Below are 20,509 nucleotides of genomic sequence, written 5' to 3'. Positions count from 1 at the left end.
ACTTCCTCTACCCGTATTCCCAAATTTGTTGGGTCGGGACCAAAAATGTGTCAAATTATATTGAATTGCCAGTATTTTTATTTTACTTTGTTGACTACCAAGCAGACAAAAAATGCCCAGGTTTGTTGGGAGTGTGGGTCTTATATCAAGCTTATGACAATACCTGATGCATTTGGGGGGTTTTGACCCCCCCAAAAAAAGAAATGGAATGGGAAATGCCCTAAACCAATCAGAAAATAATGAAATAAGCAAGATTTGCCCTAAATTCTTGTTGCCGTGCTCCTTGATTATATCTGTGCACTTCACATCAAGCGCCCAGTTTTTTTCCCCCCTCCACATAAAACTACCACGTTTGTCACTATAGAAGCCAACCAACAGAAACGGGCTCTTGGTGAGCACACTGGCCCACTAGCAATTCTCTTCGCTCAGCTGGTGTGTTTTCTGCTACGCATAAACCATCACTTGGGTTGTGTCTTGCGATTTCAGCTACGGCTGGATTCTTGCGAGAGAGAGAGAATATCGTTAAGGAAAACGTAATTGGTAATCATCTTTATTCAGAGTCATTGATATGGGATCATTCAGACTTATACCTTTGGTGTCATTGGGATTTCCCGTGAGCCAACGCGGGTAGTAGAAGTGAAGATCGCCTCGTCACGCAGTCTATTACAGTCACAATGTTGACTCAGTGAGAGACATCTGAGTCAGCGCAAAGACAACACACGCGGCGCCGACTCTTTTATATTCCAGGTCCCCTACGACCCAAATACTTCATCTTCATTGTGCTGGCTAGCAACCAGACTGTTCCAAAAAAAAAAAAAAAAAAAAGGAAAAAAATAGAAGCGGCTTTATTGATGACTTTGGAACAAAAAGCCCATAGCCTCACTACGAAGTTAAGATGTTTAGATATTTGAAATGCAGGCTAAGCAGGATTAATCTGCTCTAGTTCACATAGTTGCATTAATACAGGAAAAAAAAATACAGTACAGCGCTTATTCAGGCTTGAGTGCAATAGGAGTTTAAAAATATATATATATATAAAAAAAGAGCTTTTATGTCCTGGGTATTTGGGAAAACGGTATAGACATTTCTTTCCTCTCCGAGCCATTGTTTACAGCGATAAAACTGCCTGTTCAGGGATTCATTTCTTCTCAACTGAGTGAGACGGCGAGCATTGTGCCCTTGGAAAGAGCAGAAAGGTGTTGAAGGCGCACGCGCTCCCATACGGTTTTCTTTTACATTCATTTGTATGGGCTTTGTTTGCTTGGAGACAAAATGCAAAAAGGAACTCGAAAGACCTTGGGCAACACACAAAAAGAAAACGAAACAAAAGCACTTCAGTGTTATAATGTTTGAGAGTTTTATGATTGTCACCTGAAACTTAAAATATCCGAGATGGGAGGTGGGAAAGGGGGAACGGGCGTGAAGAGGAGGGGGGGCGGGGCCCTCAAGCAGTGGTCAGAGGTTTCCCTCGTCGAGCATCTTGTTGACGCCGCTGCAGATCCTTTGCAGGTGAGCGCGATAAACCTCGGAGGGCCCGTACAGAGCGGCCAGGAAATCGCAGTCGGCGAAGTGATTGAAGACGTGGTTGACGCGCGAGTGGCTCTTGGCCGTCAGGTGGCGTTTGATGGCCTGGTGCAGCAGTTCGCGGCAGTCGTTCAACAGGGCGCTCATGACGCGGCGGTCAAAGGTGAAGTCAATTTGGTGGAAGCTGACCGCCGTCATGGCCAGCGTGTGGACTTTCTTCCTGCGAGGCAAGAAAAAAAAAAAAAGACGGGCTGTCAGTCTCCAGTCCTGACACGGTCACATCACTTGGTTAAAAATAGAATCCGCTGCCTTGTTGTTTTCTTTATCAAACTTTGGACACCGACAGTAAGCATCGATGCTAGAAAACAATTTCCTTTGTCTCCCCGACATCATTCAGCTTCCACGTTTCTGCAAAAGACTTTCAACGTGATGCTGGAGTCTGTCCTGGATTAGTCATCCATCGATGGAAAATGTATAGAATCATGTACTCTATTTTGCACTTTTCATGAAAACAGGTGGACTGCACTTCTCAAGCGCTGAACTGATCAAGACACCACATCCATTGACGAAACACACACGCACACACGCGCGCACACACACACACACACACACACACACACACACACACACACACACACACACACACATACACATTCTTCATATTTATTTCAAAGGGGACAATGCACAACATTGTACTATGTAAATGCCTCCGAGTTAGCTAAATGAAGCTAATTGTTATCATTAGTACTTTGGGGCAGATGTAAAAGCCAACCTACAACAAAAAGCATTAAAATCAAACATCACTTTACAAAAATACTCAATAGTATTGCAAAAAAATAGATATTTTATGTACAAATGATAGCCCTCTTCGGCCACTGTCTATATCAAGTCCAGCCATCGACCAAAACAAATGATTTTGCTTTATTATTTGGGGGGGGGGGGGTCCCGAATTGCATTCCACTAGATTTTCGATTCGGTTTCAATTAATTTTTCAGTGCTATTCCCGACCGACTCAACTACAACACATGAGAAGCCGTGATACAGAAAGACCAGAGAGCCTTCAAGAAGACGCCTTCTCCTCCAAAAGATTTTTATTCCGTCTTGAAAGCCTGGATGAGGCCTCAAACTTCTTAAAACCTAATAAAAAGAAAATTGAAATAATTGTGTTGAGTCCCATTGGACCCTGTTGGGCCCCGCCCCCTTTGACTTTTGAGTAAGCCGGTCCTCCCTTAAATGACTCCGGTTGGTCGAAGATGCCGCCGCTCGCCTCTTAACTGGCACACCGAAAAGGGAAGGTATCACATTTGTTCTCTCCCCAGCAGCTTCTGTGCAAAGATGTTTATGTTCTTCCTCTTCTTTGAGAGTCCAGTAAACCGCACACCTGAGACTGTGCTCTCCTTTCCCACATGGGAAGGACACTAATGTAAATAAGTGGAGTTTTATAATCACTTAAAAAAAAAGCAACATAGCAGGGATGCCAACGGTGAACCCCGATATAGCGGAAAAACAATGTTCTTACGCAACCAAGCGTCCTGACTTGCTGGATAACGACTGCACAAACAAGTTGAGTATGTTTTGGGTAGGGGGCACATAGTTCCTGTTTGATTAAATGAGAGGACGATGAAGTCAAGACAAAAAGCATCTGCTCGGGCTACGGGCAAAACAATGGCAGTACGGCCGAGCGCGTCAATAGGATACACGCTATCGTGGTTTCCTTGCTCCATTTACGGATAAGCCCGTTGGCGTATCACGACCTGCTTGCTGATTTGGATGTGGACTCAAAAGACTGGCTCAAGACCTGGAAAAGTTTGGCTTGGCAAGATAAGTGATTGGACAATACCGTCTACGTATGGGCCTGCTTTCCTGCTTCTGCTTGGCATGCTTTGAACAATAAATAAGAGTACAATGTGATTTTAGTCCATCTTTTATTTTACATTGATCGCACTTCATTTTATGCAATACAGTACTGTATTGTAACTGGAATGTTCCATTTTGAGGGATCTCCGATAGCGCTGCAACTAACAGTTATTATAATCGCTGATGAATCTATTATTTTGTCAATCGATGAATGGAATATAAAATTTGACTCCAAAGTGACAGTGCAGAAAATGCACGAACATATCCAGTATTAAGATTCAGTTACTGGTTTGGTGGGTAACATTTCCGAGAAAAAGCTCGAATGTTAATGATTGTTTTGCAAACGAAAAGCAGATGTTTGCAAATTTTGATTTTGATTCAACCCGAAGGTAGTCTGCTTCCGTGACGACCTACAGAAATTGGATTGACCGTAGTGAAGCAGAGATTCAGAAGATTTCAACCATTTTAAATTCAACAAGACCTCTTAACAATTAATCGCTTATTGAACCATTGATTACTTTGATAATTAATTAGTTGCCAATTAATCGCTGTACCTGTCATCTCCTTTCTATTCACATTAATATTCTGTTCACTGTGTTAATTATGGCCTTGCTCCAGACTAACTTTAATTTTTTTTTTTAAACTAGGAGCACAATTGCGCCTAACCTGAAATTTTTCGGGCGCACACCGGAAATCAACTCATGAAGTAATTATTCACATTTCCACTCATTTTCACTACATGAGTGATAAGGGTGGAGCATACGTTTGTCAGCAACAAGAAATATTCAATTTAAAAAAAAAAATGAATTACTGGACACATTTACCGGTCGCACATGCACAAGTAGATTAAAAAAAAATAAAAAAAACTTTCTCAAATTAATGTGGCAAATTGCCCAATGTAGGGGCAGTCTGAGCCCTGTATGATTCTGCGTGTTGTGTTTAATATAACTAACTTCATACCATGGTTGTATTCTTTTTTTTATTATAAGACTTTTTAACATAAGTGCAAGGAGTAGAGGCTAACTTTGCTGCATATACAGCACATTTATTAAAGTGCATTGTCCCTATGCCATAAATCAATACATAAGATAGTAACACACTCTTAAACGTATTCATCAAGTGCTGAGCGATCTTTGGTGCCCACCTGAAATTCTCCACAAGGATCAGCTCCTCGCCACTGAACTGGTTGTTCCTGTAGAGTCTGAGCCCTGTATGATTCTGCGTGTTGTGTTTAATATAACTAACTTCATACCATGGTTGTATTCTTTTTTTTATTATAAGACTTTTTAACATAAGTGCAAGGAGTAGAGGCTAACTTTGCTGCATATACAGCACATTTATTAAAGTGCATTGTCCCTATGCCATAAATCAATACATAATTAAAACATATGTGAATAGTACTGTGACTATTGTATTATATTGCACTTAATTATTGACCTTATCCATGTTTGTATTTATATTGCACTTAATTGAACTGTGTTTTCTTTTCTCTTCTTTCTACCCACAATCTTGCTGCTGAAGGCTGTAAATTTCCCCAGTGTGGGACAAATAAAGGATATCTAATCTAATAATATCGTAACACACGCTGAAATGTATTCATCAAGTGCTGAGCGATCTTTGGTGCCCACCTGAAATTCTCCACAAGGATCAGCTCCTCGCCACTGAACTGGTTGTTCCTGTAGAGCACACCCAACTTCACCACCATTTTGATCAGGTTCTTGATGATCTTCTGGGACTCTTTGCGGTTGCGGGTGTACTCCTTCGTGACCCGGTAGAGCTCGTCCAACACTTCGCTGCTGGTATCGTCGATGAAAAGGTTCGCCATGCTCTTGGTGGCCATCTTGCTCATCAGTTTCTTCTGCGCCTGCAGGGCCAAGCTCTTTGTGCTGAAGGAGTCCATGATCGACGCTGTGGGCAAGAGAGGACGGTTAAATTAAATGGTTACAAGCTATACATGCATTCGATACAATCGGCCGACGACATTTCCTGGCTCAGTTAGAATCGGTAGTTAACTCATTCACTCCCAAAGACGTTTTTAAATGTCTTTTCAGACTTGGTCTAGAATTGGCTGGTACTGAATGAGTTAAACAGTCCATTTCTTCATGCGGCAAGTTGTGAGAAAAACAAAAATACAAAATTGCGACCTTTGTAAAAACTTGCCATTTTACCACACTGTGCGGAAAAAGAACAGAAGATTTAAGGCTCTCTCGTGCAAGGGTCTCCAACCACCGGTCTGTGGAACTTGCCATTTTACCACACTGTGCGGAAAAAGAACAAAAGATTTAAGGCTCTCTAGTGCAAGGGTCTCCAACCACCAGTCCGTAGACCTTTACCGGGGTGAAATCCACCCGTTTTCGTCCATGTCAGGAGCAGCCATTTTGCCACTCGCTGGCGACCAATAATGACATCACAGTTGCTTACGGCTCCAGTAACCAGCAATCGCTGCTCACCTTGTTTTTTGGGTTTGGTCATGTGACGTTCGCAAGCTGAACTGACTTTCCCTTACGGTCTCCCCAAGTCCGCTGAAGACTAACGGTCTAGGTATCACCTCGAGTATTTCTTAGACTGCGTGAAAATATTGAGAGAAGATTGCTATAGGAATGTGAATTTGTGGGAAATCCACCGTTTAGTGCCATCTAAAACAAACACAAACTACTTTGAAACGCGACTGAGTAAACTGATCACTCATTTTCCTCCTTGTTGCTCAAAGAAATGTCGTCCAATCCCCATCCCCGAAGAGAAATGTGCTCATCGCAAAGGAAAGAGGAACTGTGCCGAGTGCTATAAAATGGGTCTCGAGAATTGCAGCGTGTGAGGCCGATGCAAATAAAACGCCGCATTAAGCGCCGGGCCGAAATCTTTCGTCTTTATAAGATAATGAGCAGTGACAGCTTTCAAATGAGACCCCGCCACCTTGTGGCTGGTGGCTTACAAGCTAGTTAGAGAAGAAGTCATCATAATGCATGTGGACATCTCATCTCCTGAACACACTCGGAGGCCCGCATGCGCTTAAGGGGGAACTTAGCAGGAGACAGAAGCGTCACTCATTCTCTGTTGCTCGATTCATGTATGATGCTACTTGAGCGGCTGCTACACGCGGCTCAAAAATAGCGAGGCTGGGAAATTGTGAGGGTCAGGGCGTCTGCCAGCATCCACAGTCACCACTCCCCCCACCCCTCCTCTCCTCTCCATCGCCCAAATCAAATGAGTCGGCTGCCCTCATCATGCCGGCAGCTCTGACTCAAAGCGTTCCGTGGGTCATCCCTTCAGGTTTGTACATTCTGTTTGTGAAAAATAAAATGAATCTGTTTCCCTGTGAACTCCCTCTCTCACCCGCACAGATCTCAGAGGATGGTACACGAAAATAAACAGGCAACCAAAACCCTTTTTTACCCCCCGAAGGGCTTTTCAATGTCAGCACAAAGAGAATGAATAAAAAGGTGTGCAATTCTCCTGTATGTGGAAGTCCACAGCTGCCTTCAGATGGCCCCAAAATAAAGAAAACCAGTCCGTTTCAGTTTTGGTATGAGGACGATGACTACCCGGGACTTCACAACATCAGCTGGTCGTAGTCAGGGTCCAAATCTGTGTCATTATGACGAAACAACGTTTCAAGGTTACGAATGGCTCGCAATGAACTAGTCTTTGCACAAGAGGGCACGCTCAGTTCCCACCGTTTTACCGCGTTGCAAACGTCTCATGCCCAAACCCGGGAAAACAGGCGAGCTGTAACATTGGAAAGGCAGCAAGCCCGTGGCCACTTTGACATCAATTGCCGTTGAGAGCAGCCAGCAGTAGTGCATTAAATGTCAGCCTCCTTGGAAGGCTTGGATTAGCCTTCTTCATTCTTATTCCACAAACACAAATACTGTGTTTAGACTTGTGGTGCCACGTAGCAAAAACTATTGCAAAGAACATTTTTGACTCTTGGCTATATTATTACTTTGGATGGATGAGGAATGACACCAGGGATGAGTATCGGGCCCCTTATTTCTATGTATTGAGTGTTCACAAAGGCTGACGATACCAGTCACCGATGTGCCATCTTGTGGCTGTTCTACGAGGATGTCATCACATTAATGGCTGACAGACCGTTTCTTTTTTCGTTTGTTTTTGTGTGAAATGTGTCTTTAGCCATTCTAATATGACCATTCGGATGCAATTTCTTTCAGTACATTTTTATAAGATTTATCCTAATGCTTCGAGTGAATTATTAGTGTGTAGCTACCAAAATGGATCTGTTCGTTTGCTAACTCTATTTGGGTGGTATGATGACTTTTTGCATGACAGTATTTTAGGCATATAGCGACTTAACACATTTACCTGCTTTTAGCGACGAACAAAAATGATGTTTTTCTTATTCTATTCATTAATAAGGTCTATTTTTCCTGTTGAATGCTGCACAGGCAACACAGACACTTTCACTTGTGTCTATTACACAGAGTGCTATATTCATTTGTTGCCCACTTTTTTTTGGACTTAAATTTACCTTTATTTTGTAAAATTTAAGCTAATTTTCCTCTGGATGATTTATTTTATGGTATTTTACTTTTAATAGATTCAATAGTTTTACTGATTTAGGATAGGTAAAAAAAAAAAACAGTCTCAGTTACAATTTGAGAACAACAAACATTTGAGTTACAAGCGCAGTCATGAATCAAATAGAAGTCACAAGTCAAGGTAGCAGTGTAAAAGTACATTTGCCAACAGCACCGTCGACAATGTTACCGTCAGTTTTGGGCTCACATCGGAGAATCGTGATCTTGACTGGGATTCCTTGGAAGCAAGGCATTGCGCCAAAGTGTTAATGTGCAGCTTTGCGTGCAACGGCAAAGACAAACAGCAAAGGCGAAGAAGTTAAAGAAACATCCTTGGCCTCCCTGGGGCCAAAGATGTAGAACAGGCTCCGATCGAATATGCCTTGACATGCGTCGACGGGAGCCACGGCTTAAGCGGCAATGATTTGAGTCGATATTGGAGTCATACACAAGCCCTCCACATGGATGTCTTTCGAAATTCCCAACAATTCTCCATCCACGTGCATGTTTGAGACCAATTACAGCCAAAATGAGATGTCGATTGTGATTTATTTATTTTAACTCAAGTAGTTCCCTATATTAGATAGTACTGCTTCGGTGTGACTTTCACTCCCTCTTTCTCACTGCAATGCCTCTCCAAGAATATCAATAAGACTCCTTGGAGAGTGTCAGCAGGATGCTTCCCAGGGAGGAAGACACGAGGGGAAGAGTTTTTTGCTAGAGAGGAGGGCTTGAACGCTACTGCCGGTGGAGTCAGGTGCGACATATCAATTGTAAGCCAGCATGAGGGAAACCTAGGTGTTCAACGAGGGGTCATTTATATACAGACCCCCGCCGAATCGACTTTCACATCTCTCCTTTCTCTTTGCATCTGCGCGTTGAAGATTATCTAGCACCTCAGCGTCGGGCTGCACTTGTTACCGGATATCCTTGCACTGATGCAATGTGTGTGAAACAGATAACAAGGAGGAAGCTAATGATCCGACGGGACATAAAAAAACACAACCCCCCCCCCCTCCCCCCCGCCAACAACAACAACAAAAAACAACAACACTGAATTCGCATTCATTATGCACGATAAGTCACGATCCCCTCTCTTTAATGACACAAGTGGAGTCACTTTGCGGCACACTTAGACCAAGTATTAACCTCATCGCCGCAGCCTTCCTGAAGGATGAATCACCCGTGTCACAAAGCGCGATAATGGATCATGTTTGCACAACCTCGTCTCTTAAGATTCACATTGCTCCGTTTCATGCGCCCTCGCCAGGGACTGCTGTCATCTAAAGCTGTCAACTCGGTGTAGCTTGTTGATGAGCAAAAGGGGGAAAAAAAAAAAAAAAAACGATGAGGAAAGGAGGACATAACCACAAATACAAACACTTTCAACCTAAGAGTGTTGTACGTCATGTCCCATCTTGCGAGGATGGAATATGATCCAATATGGCTTTTGCCTCCCTTCATCTATTGCCCTACGGAGAGAAAAATGAAGACTTCACAGGGGGAAGAAAAAAAAAAAACTATTCCCCACGGGACAAGAGCTCAGAATGATGAAAAGGCTTTGGATGGAGGACGTTTCCTGGTGACATACTGGAGCAGCATGACTGTGTTTCAGGCCAAATTCAGACATCTATCCTCTTACAATGTGCGTGAACCTGACGCGCTGGCCACGGTGTCCCCCTGAAAATGTATCAACAGTGTCCCCACATTGTCATCACAATGGCTCAACAGCGTGTCCACGTTTCCACTTTATCTCGACGACGTCCATCACAAGATCTCGACAGTATCCCCGCCATGTCCCCAAAACGTCTCAACGGTGCACCCGCTAATGCCCCTACAGTGTTTGCATCGTCTCTTCTTTGTATTTCTACATTGTATCCACCACGTCGACACAGAGTTCCACCGTGAGCAAACGAGACACGGTGGATACGCTATGAGGACGCCGTCTCCGTGATTTCCTCACTCTGTCCCCACACTTGGCACTCTGCTAATCAGCAGACAGGAACACCTTTCCTTCACCTTTGTGGACAACGTCATCGGGTCAAAGCGAGATGAAAACGTACTTCCTTTTTTGAGCCGTACAGTTGAAAATGTAACAGAGTTAACTTTTCCTAACCGATGTCGTCGTGCGATGGCAAACGTCGCCGATGTGAGTCTCTTGTGTGCCGTCTGTTTTTTTTTCCTCGCTCATTCCAAGTTTTATCTCTGCGAGGGATACCACAATTTGATACTTGGTGTTCACAGCTGTTTTTCTTCTAGATAGTGACATGACGAATACAATTGTTGGAGGCATGTACACACTGCTCATGTTCTGTAAAGCTGTACATGTATTAACTCATTCAATTCCAGCCATTTTCACTGGAGCAACCCCCTCAATCCCAGCGTTTTATTGAATTTTGACTGATCTTGCAAGGCCCACAGAATATTTGGTTCGAATGCCATATAAACAACCAAAATAAAGTTTGGACTCTCTTCTTTCAGCAGAAAAAAAAAATTGTTTCTATCTTTTTCCATTCTTCAGCAATCGGCATTACAAAATGGCTAAGTTTCATGAAAACGGCGATTCCTGGGCAAAAAAACAGAGAAAAAGAGTTTTTTTGTAAAAGCGTGCATTTCAAGCACGTGAGGCACCACTGCCACCTACTGGTCGTTTTTTTTTTACATGATTTACAATGCAAATGGCTTATTCTCATTCACAGATTGCATCAGACCCTCCTCCTCTCTATGACGCAAAAAAAGTACCCGGAGAAAACCCACGCAGGCACGAGGGAGAACATGCGAACTCCACACAGGAAGGCCGCAGCTGGAATCGAACTCGGTACCTCTGCGCTATGAGGTCGACACGCGAACCACTCGACAACCGGGAGGACAGACAGACACAAGAATCCAAAGCAGCCCTGAGTGTTCCTGTGTACTTTCACTGTTCCCACAAATGAGCGACATAAACATCTCCGCGTATCTTCGGTATGCCTTTTTTCCATAGCGCCATTACGTCCCCAATTTCGTTCTTCACGACACATCTACGTCTGTCTCCACTGGCAATTCCACTCCGTCTCTTTTTGTCCCAAAGTGTTTCCACTTTGTCCCTGCTGTCTCTATCACCGTGTCTCCCCCCCCCCACTTCATCCCCTCAGTGTTTCTTCACTCTACAATGTTTCTGCTATGCTTTCCCAATGTCTTGTTTATGTCACCATACTCCTCCCCTCGGTGACGCCACGATGTCTCAGTCCGCTTCAGTTTATTCAAAGGGCCTGTGCAGTGGCAGCAGAATTCAAAGGCCATTCCACTGCAAGATGGCGTAGACACTATACGCAGACGTCCCGGAATGATCATCCCAACCCACACTGTCGAAAATGGCAGGGAAACACAAACAGCAGGAGCCCGCAGATGCAGTCACGTACACAGTTAAAGAATAGCAGAAAACATGATTCACGGAAGTGATACCCGACCTCCTCCCACATGAGACGGGCTGTCTTGTGATAGTGCAGCAAACCGGAGTCGCAGCCTCGGACTCGCGCCCTCATCCAGGTGCAGACAGCTTGCTCAAGGGCTGTGAGAAAAGACGGGCTTACCGGTCAAGTGAGGCAAGAAAGAAGATTTCAAAAACAAATCAAAGGAAGTGATGCCAAAAACAACACGGCTTGTAAAGAGGAAAAAAAAACCCACTCTTGGCTGCGCATATTTTGGGACGAATGGATGTGAACAGGACGCGAATATGAACCACGAAGCAGAACAAGCATCTTGCGTTTGCGTCAGAAGCACTCGCTTGTCAGTCAGAAATCTACAGAGGTATGAAAAGGCGACGACAAAAGGGCAGAAAGTCTCCAGACGATGAAACGGAGGCTCAAAACCAACCGGCTTAGGGACTGAATCAATATGGAATGTTTCCCCTCCTGTGTTTTGCCACGACAAACACTCGGGGAGGGTTTGAAGGACTTTCCATGACGCTTTATGCTACGAGTGATTTGGTTGATTGCAGCAGAAAATGTCACGACTTGCAAGCTCTTGGGGGGGGAACTCTGGCTTGAAGTCCTGTCACGTGGAGCAGGGCACCGTGACCCTGGAAAGAGACATCAGTCCTTGAAGCAGGGAAGAGTGTCTTTAGGAGGATTTACTGCTCAAACATTCTCAAGAGTCATCAATCAGTTCAGAATTATGCACTCCATAAACACAAACAAGCCAATAACCAGCTGCTGACATCCGCTGTTTTTTTTTTCTGCTAACGGATGAATTCGGCATATTAAGGTCAGCTGAAATCTTTTTTTTAAATTTTTTTTTTAAACCCGGGTGTATCAAAATAAAATCACTCCTCTTTTGTTCGGCATCTTTTCAAAAACATGAAGGAACACCGCCGCGAACGGCCTGATAAATACAAAATAGCAGAACGTCAAGCAGCTCAACAGACGCACAATCACAATCAACGGGGAGCGGAGGCGGGCGGTATACGAAGGCACCGAGACACACGTTATTTCCATGTTGATTATTAAATTTAAATATCAAAGCCCTCGGGGGAAACACTTCAACAAGGGCCTAGCTGGGAAAACATGAGGCAATAATCAAATGAATTGTTGACAACTCGAATGATCTTTCAGCTGAAAAGGGCAGATTGACATTGATGGATCAAAAGAATTTTGCTGATTGGGGAATTGATTTTGAAGTCATTGTGTCCTTAAGGCAACTCGGTCAAAACGGAGTGGACGATTTGGCTGCAACCAGAATGAGCTAATTTGCTGTCTCAAGAAGCACGATGACGCTATATGAACGCTAAAGGTAAGCTGAGCTCCAGCCACAAAAAGTCACGACTCCTCTGGGGCAACATTATTCGGCCCAATACGCAGTGGCACTTAAACAGGAAATCAGAGCGAGTCTCCAATCCCATTTAAATTGCTTGAAGATTGATTTTTAATTTTCCCCACAGTTAGCCAGTGACCAGCGAGTTGGGCAAAGTATTGCTTAAGGATAGTAAAGAGCATAATTAGGCGACAGGGCATTGAACGATTTTGGATTACAACTTGAGCTGCACAAAAAGGGGGTTGTAAAAACGGACAATTTTGGATCTACTGAACGAAGACCAACACGGTTAAACTTTTGAATTCAAATTGATGGATTACTCGGAGGGAGAAGTGCAATGATTGGGAGCGCCGAGAGTGAGCCTGCATGTTTGGTCGTGATTAAAGTTCGACTGAGAAATCCTGAATGAGAAAACTCCCATCTACAAACTTCCGCCCCGGCGGCTGCATGACATAATCCCCCCCCTCCCCCGCCCCTCCCTCAGCTCGGAGAGAAACAATAGACAATCGCGCTAGTTATATAAAAGGTGCATCCGTGCTTTGTGTTCAAACGTAACAGCTGGAGATGAGGATGAGAGCCGGTTCGAAATTTCGTCTCTCGTCAACTTTGGTCACAGGCTTCTTTTCTCCGCGGATGCTGCGTTTTAACCGTCGCATTAACCAGGATGATATCCCGTGCATGCGTGCCCCAGTGCAACATTCATGCGATGACTTCAAAAGTTGCTCACGTGTGGGCACAGTTCGACATGCGTGATTTGACTGCCCGCTTTCTCATCTTCCCACGCAGTCTTGTCAAATCTTACGCCACCTGGCAGCCTCTCAATCAAACGCCGTCAGACCCCGTTGCCCTTTTTCACGATCCGTCACGTTCCCGTGAACAATCGATCATTAAAACAAAAAAGGCATATAATGGCTCGCTGATGAGTAATTCAGCGAGGCGATTTAGACCAAACTAGACCCAAGGGCAAGTGAGGGATGTCTGCTTGCAACAGGTGGATGCCAACATGTGAGGACCGGCAAACACGGCGCGTGACAGTGGCTGCAAGCGGATGCCCTTAATGTGGGAACATAAGTCACAAATACGCATGGATAATAAAAGCGCAATAGCCGAGGGTCAAAACAACATTGGCTGACATTTGTTCTTGCATTAAAATGCACACTCGAGGCTGATTTGCTCTACTGCAGAACAAACAGCGTACATTCTCCCTTCTTTGACTGCCAAGTCCGAGTTGGAACTACGCATTATTTCCATTCTAATAAGCAACAGTATAGCAGGCCTACCATTAATTGAATTCATACTGGTGCTGGAGTAATGATTGATGTCTGGGCCAATGACATTTTAATTAAGGCCACCGCAGAAGCCAGTCACATAAATGACTAATTTTACCTCACCTCCAGCCCACCCGGCCTAATTTGTTAAGTTGGTTAATAGAACAGCAAGGAGTGCTTTCACGGGACCAGCACAGAAAGGTCACACTGCTGTTATGCCTCGCCACTCTTGTCGAAATTAGTCACTGGCATGACTCATCAACTATGTATTACTGACGTTGTATATATCATGTGGCTTTTGATCCACTTGAGCACAGGTGTCAAAGTCAAGGGCCGGGGGCCAGATCTGGCCCGCCACATCATTTTATGCGGCCCGCGAAAGCAAATCAAACATGGCAACTTCCATAAGGCTTGCTAAAATATGTACCAAAATTTCAAATTCTCATATGTAATAAAGAATACAGATATTGTAAACATTTTCTTGTTGCCAAACACCCCATGACAGTAACTTAAACAATAGTTCAATAAATTGTTATTCTTGACTTCTTTGTATGATTTCAGTCATAATGGCCCTCCAACGGAAATGGTAAGTAAAATATGGCCCGTGACGAAAATGGGTTTGACACCCCATGCATTTGAGTGTCTGGAAGGAATCGGCAGGGGGCGCAAATTCAGATCAAACTTGCATGACGCCCCAACCTATTGAATTAGGAGATTGGTGTGGAAGCACTGAGAACGTTTTACACTGCTGCACTGTCTGTATTTTAACCCCAACTAGAATGATTATGCCAGCATTTTGTTTTGTTAATGTTGGCTTTTAAATTTGAACATATCGGGTCTAGGCTCATGGCCTCGGGCTACACTACTTTCATGAGCGCCGTGATTTTTCTCCTGCTTAAATAGGGCAATAAATGTTTATTTGTTCAAGTGACTTGTCGGAATATCATTTCTTCTTGGAAGAAAAAAAAATGTTTGCCATTCAGTGCCTTCTGAAAGAATTGCAAAAGAGATTTACTGATAATTACGCCTCGGATAATCCATTTCGGAAACTTGTCCTCAATTGCCCTAATACAGAACCAACACGACAGCTGGATTTGCGATAATACAGCCGTGAAATCTCGCAAATATCACTTGTCAAAGCTTCAAACTGATGACTAGAGCAGTTCACATCCTTAATGAAGATAGCAAGAGCTATGACTGTGTGGCAAATGAATGCCTTCAGAGAGATAAGGGTGGATGTTGCCATCGCGGCAGTTTCATCAGAACTGAACAATATTCAAAGATAGGCAGAGAACAGCACTGAAGGCCATTCTCGTCCGAAAATAAGTTTCACTCACTCGCAAAATAATCAATTCTCAATGAATGTCTTTTGGAATAATAGTTTCCAATGGCTTTGAATAGCAAATAAATTGATATTATCACTTCTGTTAACACCTTCGAGTCCCACTGCTGCTGTGTAAACAAGGACAAGCAGAACCAGTCCGAGCAGCTCATGAAAAAGCCACTGTTGAGAAAATTCTGTTCCAAGCGGTCACGTTTGTACGAGCACGGCGGTGACATTTTGATACGTTTGTCGAAAACAAGCGTGATGGAGGACCAACCTCCATCTCTTACTGGTTGTGCTTGAAACAATGCCGTGGCCACTGAGTGAGGGAGTGTTGTGGATTTCCAAGGAAACTGGAAGCCAGCTGCTGAACTTAACAAGCTAGCAAAACTGGGTCAAACGCCTTTACTTGTCAGCTCAATAAGTTACACCTCGGACTGCACTTAGCTCCAGCAACAATATCTCAAATGTTACGACCACAGCACTTTCACGCATTGCTTTTAATGATAATAATACCACCACATGGGAGCAGTATGGTGGCGCGACTTTATTGTCCTGTTCCTAAAGTCGCACAGAGGGGAGCATCATCAGTTATTCAGAGGAGACCCACCAACCACCGGCTTTTGTTTAGACTTAAGGGCTCATTATTGCACGTCATTATTTAGCGTCTTCCAGAATGATGTTGGAAGCCGAACCAGGAGGAAGCTCCAACGCAAATCTAAAAATGAATATTGGTCAAGAAAAAAAAGCTCATTAAAACGCGTCCATGGATGAAATATAAAATAAGCAGATTAATTGCACTTTTGCTGGACCGCACTCCACTTTTATCATTTCAAAGTGTCATGGAAGTAATGACAAATGGACACTTTTATTTGAGCCTTGCCAGTTAAATTAACAACTTTAGCTTACGTAAACTAAATAAATAAAATCATCACTGTTTTGTGCTGTTCAACAGCTCAAAGCCTGTCAATCATGATCATAATTATGTTTATGTAAACTATGCTTTTTTTTTTTTGCAAACACGGCAATGCAAATGTTACCAAATTTGCTCAATCGACAGGAAAACGAACAATTAATTGATACATTTTTGAATGGAATATGAGAATGCCTCTATCTAAGTCCTCCGCTGTTTCAATGCTAATGTTGTATCAAGCAAAATAACGCTCCATGGATGTAGCTCAACTTCCTTCTTTTTACAACAAACTAGTTGAGAGTGAATCAACAGCACCTTTACTGGTTGTAACCTAAAAGCGCATTCTATTTTGCTTAAAGGGGAAGTCAACCCCAAAATTTTCTTGACAATGCTATGATCAGTGCAGCCCCACTAGTCTAAACACGACATTGTGACTAATATTGCATTGTGGAATATGAGTTAAGCAGAAAAATCCACCCATTTTTGTCCATCTGAGGGGCTGCACTTGCTGTTGACGGAAAATGACATCACAGTTGCGCTCAGTTCTGGGAACAACCAATCATGGCTCAGCTTCAGAAAACAGGTGAGCTGTGATTGGTCATTACCTGAGGCCTCAGCTACTGTAATGTTATTTTCATTTGACAGAAAGTGGCAAAATGGCCACCCCCTGAGATGGCGAAAAACGGGTGGATTTAGTTTGTAAAAACAATCCATTGATTGGTTATCAGCTCATCGCTAAGCTAAAGAACTACCGGTAAATGAACTCTCTTGAAACCAAAGTCTCCCAAATGTGTAAGACTAGGGGACTGGAACACGGGCTTTTGGGCCATTTGTTCCTCTGTGACTGCTTTCAAATTGTTGACTCCTATTTTGGCTATCGATGTTGAAATGAGTTTCTCGAACTCTTGTGACATTTGCTTCCACCTTGTGCCTGGTTGACCATTTTAGCAAACAAAGACTCAAAAAGAAAACCGAAGAAATTGAAACAGCTGCAGTGAAACTCCCCACTGTTTAAAGCTCTGATGCTAACAAGAAGTCCAAAACCTCAATCCAAAGTCACCATTCATCAGACATGTCTGTGGAGGCTGTGCAAGATAACGTAGACTGCAAGTTGCCCAGACCCTCAGGCTGCACAGTGAGGCCATTCATCCACACTTGAGCCTTGTTCTGGCGCAAAGCTTTACATTGTAAACACTGCAATGTGTTACAAAACATATCAGTGTTTTCAAAACATATGTCTGAGCCTTTTAGTCTCATGCCCCGTTCACACGTTTCTTTGCGACCGGTAAAACGGTTAGCAAACGTTTTTTGCGACCTTGAACAAACCTTAAAAAAAAAAAAAAACAGAAAAAAACAACAGCAACATTCTCTGCGGTCGCAAACACCCGCAAATTTTCGGGCTTCAGTGGACACGCAGTTAATTAGCCGGCCTGCAGCAGCAATAAGGCTCATTCGAAACTCGTCTTTTTCTGCATTTCCTCCACTTCCTGTGAGTTCCTCGCAACATCTAATGCGAAACATCATGGCCTGGTGCAATAGAAAATACGCATCCTCTCTCTGTGCCATCCAGTCCTGACAGTCTGAGTCATCCATTGTCTGAAATATTGGGCCCCAAACCTGTACATAGTAAATGTAAAATATGGCAAAGCTTTTGACAGACATGCTGTTTTATTTTGAAAAACAACGAACACAAGAAGGTGGGCCAATCTTGACGCAAACTCCCTCATCACTTGGCAGTTTCACTTTCCACCCACCCCGCTATATTTCCCAATTTTTGACAGACATGCTGTTTTATTTTGAAAAACAACAAACACAAGAAGGTGGGCCAATCTTGAAGCAAACTCCCTCACTTGGCAGTTTCACTTTCCACCCGCCCCGCTTTATTTCCCAACAACACAAAAATACATGACATCTGTCCCCAGAATTTTCTATCCAGAACTATATATCAAGACTGTCACACGTTTATTAGGCATTCATGTTCAAACTGCACCATGGAAATAACCAAATCTAGTATCTCCCTAGGATATGCAATTCCTTTAGAAATTACATGCAAATACTGAAAAATGAGCAACCTAAAGGAAAAAGAGACAATTGAATTGGGGACAACAAGATATCAGTCCCACATATGAGGCAAATACGCCTCTGGCTGCAAGCGAGCGTTATGATGTTGTTTCCTCATCTGACCACTTTGAGTCCTTCAAAGACATCAGGCTAAACACTTTTTGTTTGGGGTCTCTGAAATCCAACCATTAACCAAAAATGCTTGATTCTTAGCATTCATCCGAAATAAGTTGTTTTTTTTCCGTGGGGTTCTCACGAATCACACAGTTTGCTTTTTTAGTCCTCATGTGATAAAAGGTTTTCGACTCACAACAGCAGCAGCATTTCGATGAATGCTGTCAGCCCTTCCTGAAGTTGTGTTTTGTGACTCACACTCTCAGCATTCACCCCAAAAATGTTGAAACCAAAGGACTGGTGTGATAGTGGCAAGTCACACAATCAAATTAAATTTGCACAACAACTTGACTGTCAACCTTCACACAATCAAAACTTTTGACTCACAACAACATTGGCATCTAAGCTTGAGCATGAACATTTGACTAAATCATTCTTTATGCCACACAACAGCAACTGATGAATGCTGGTGAATGTTTGACTCTCAGGAATTCGTTCACAAGATTTTATTCCACCCGTCATTGGCAAGAATCTTGAATTCTCTGCATTCACAAACATTGTACACACTTCTAAGCATGACATCTAATGTAAACAAAATGTAGGGTGGAAACTTGGCTCTTTCAGCATTCACAGAGTTAACTCACAGGAGGTTTTGGCGTACCACCAATGTAGCGTAAATGCTTGCCTCTCAGCATTCAAACAAGTCTGACCTTTGCGTCTGCAATGTAGTAAAACGCGGTTGAGCGTCAGGTTCGGTGGCACTTGGCTTTCATGTTCTGGTCGATATGTTAACAAGCCATGCGTTAATCGTACTAAAAAAGACGTCACAAAACACAACTACGCCCCCGATTAAATTGCTCGACCGTGTGAGGAGTGGGCTTCATCTGACAGCGGTTAACTTTTGACGACCCCCGACCAACAAAGGCGAGCCTTTTCAGTCTGTTGATGAAATGTTTCATTAAAAGCCGCTCGACCATTAAACGTTCGAGACTAGGGGCTCACCTTGCTCTCTCTCCACACTGGAGCGGTCAGAGGGACACAAGCCAAACTTATCTCAACTCTATCTGGTCTTCATCGCTCTCGGCAAAGCGGAGAACCGTGTTTCACAGCATGTTTGCCCGCCTTTGGCTTGTTGTCTCTCGGCTTGATGTCGTCTCGGTTGCTCCTTTTCCGCTTCTCTATAGCCGTGTGCCAAACACAGTTGCGTGAATTATTCAGAGTGTTTTCTTCCCTCGGCCGCAAGTCAGCTCGGTTGCCAGAGCTCGTTTAGTTGTAACCCGATTCCTGCTTGTAAGGAAAAAAAAAGTTTCAAACTTGAGGGGAGACCTGGACCTGGGCAGATTGATGTGGTTTTCGGCCAATAGAGGCGCAACAAGAGCGTCAGTAAGGCCCAATCAGGCCCAAAGAAAGGAGCATTGATGGTCAAGCGGATCCCTGCCCCCATGGAGGTTTCCAGCAATTATCAGGGTCCCGGTCCCAAAGCTGGAAATTTCCCAGAGGAAACGGGACGAAGGGAACAATGAGCAGGAACCGGGAGAAGGGACTTTTCCATTCACACACAATTTGTATTAAACATATGTTTATATTTTGTGTCTTTCGATCAGCTGACTAAAAAAAAAAAAAAAGGTGACCCTGTATTGGTACTTGAAATAAATATTGCCCAAGTACAGTTCAGTTGTATTTAACTTTTAAGTGCAATAAATTAGCATTTCATTTTTAACAACTGTTTGCTCTTCAACATTCTTATGTCCTAGTTTTAGTTTTCTTACATGCAATACATTTGATCTAAATCATTTTCGCGCAATTTTGTTTTCCTATATTTCTGCACAGTGTTAAGAATTTTTTCACCTTCTGTTCAAAACTAGCTCTCCATTATAAACATGATAACAATCAGATGAAGGGCAATTATCGAATATAGTAGTGTGGTTATTTGGTTCGAGACACAGAAAATTCGTAGATGATTTACATGAAAACGGATTGGGATGGGTTATGGTGATAAATGAAATAGCCAAAATATTTTTTAAATTGTTGTAGTGGATACAGTACTGTTTTTTTTTTTTTATACATGCACTGAAAAATGTATTATCAAAGTGAAATATAATAAGAACATGTATTTTGC

At 43.2% G+C, this 20,509-nt stretch overlaps 1 protein-coding gene and 1 long non-coding RNA gene across 4 annotated transcripts; both read right to left on the bottom strand.

The window, feature by feature from the left end:
* Positions 1–534: 534 nt before the first annotated feature.
* tnfaip8l1 (tumor necrosis factor, alpha-induced protein 8-like 1) lies at positions 535–19,815 on the bottom strand. Of its 3 annotated transcripts, XM_019871716.1 has the most exons (4): positions 19,393–19,815; positions 11,364–11,469; positions 5,010–5,289; positions 535–1,744 (listed from the first exon to the last, which is right to left on the bottom strand). In XM_019871716.1, the coding sequence occupies exons 3-4, from the start codon at positions 5,279–5,281 to the stop codon at positions 1,456–1,458; spliced, it is 561 nt and encodes a 186-aa protein (XP_019727275.1). In that variant the 5' UTR covers positions 5,282–5,289; positions 11,364–11,469; positions 19,393–19,815; the 3' UTR covers positions 535–1,455. The 3 variants fall into 3 exon arrangements, with proteins under 3 accessions (XP_019727275.1, XP_019727274.1, XP_019727276.1); XM_019871715.1 differs by lacking the exon at positions 11,364–11,469 and having other exon boundaries at positions 19,393–19,809; XM_019871717.1 differs by lacking the exons at positions 11,364–11,469; positions 19,393–19,815 and adding an exon at positions 19,101–19,170.
* LOC109516900 (uncharacterized) lies at positions 2,455–4,557 on the bottom strand. Its single transcript, XR_002168444.1, has 2 exons — positions 4,480–4,557; positions 2,455–4,290 (listed from the first exon to the last, which is right to left on the bottom strand). It is a non-coding gene; the product is annotated as an uncharacterized LOC109516900 (long non-coding RNA).
* Positions 19,816–20,509: the final 694 nt, after the last annotated feature.

This window comes from Hippocampus comes, unplaced genomic scaffold (assembly GCF_001891065.2).
Source record: "Hippocampus comes isolate QL1 unplaced genomic scaffold, H_comes_QL1_v1.1 scaffold182, whole genome shotgun sequence".
Lineage (NCBI taxonomy): Eukaryota > Metazoa > Chordata > Actinopteri > Syngnathiformes > Syngnathidae > Hippocampus > Hippocampus comes.
Note: the sequence above shows the minus strand (reverse complement) of the source record. Positions and strands in the feature narration are given on the sequence as shown.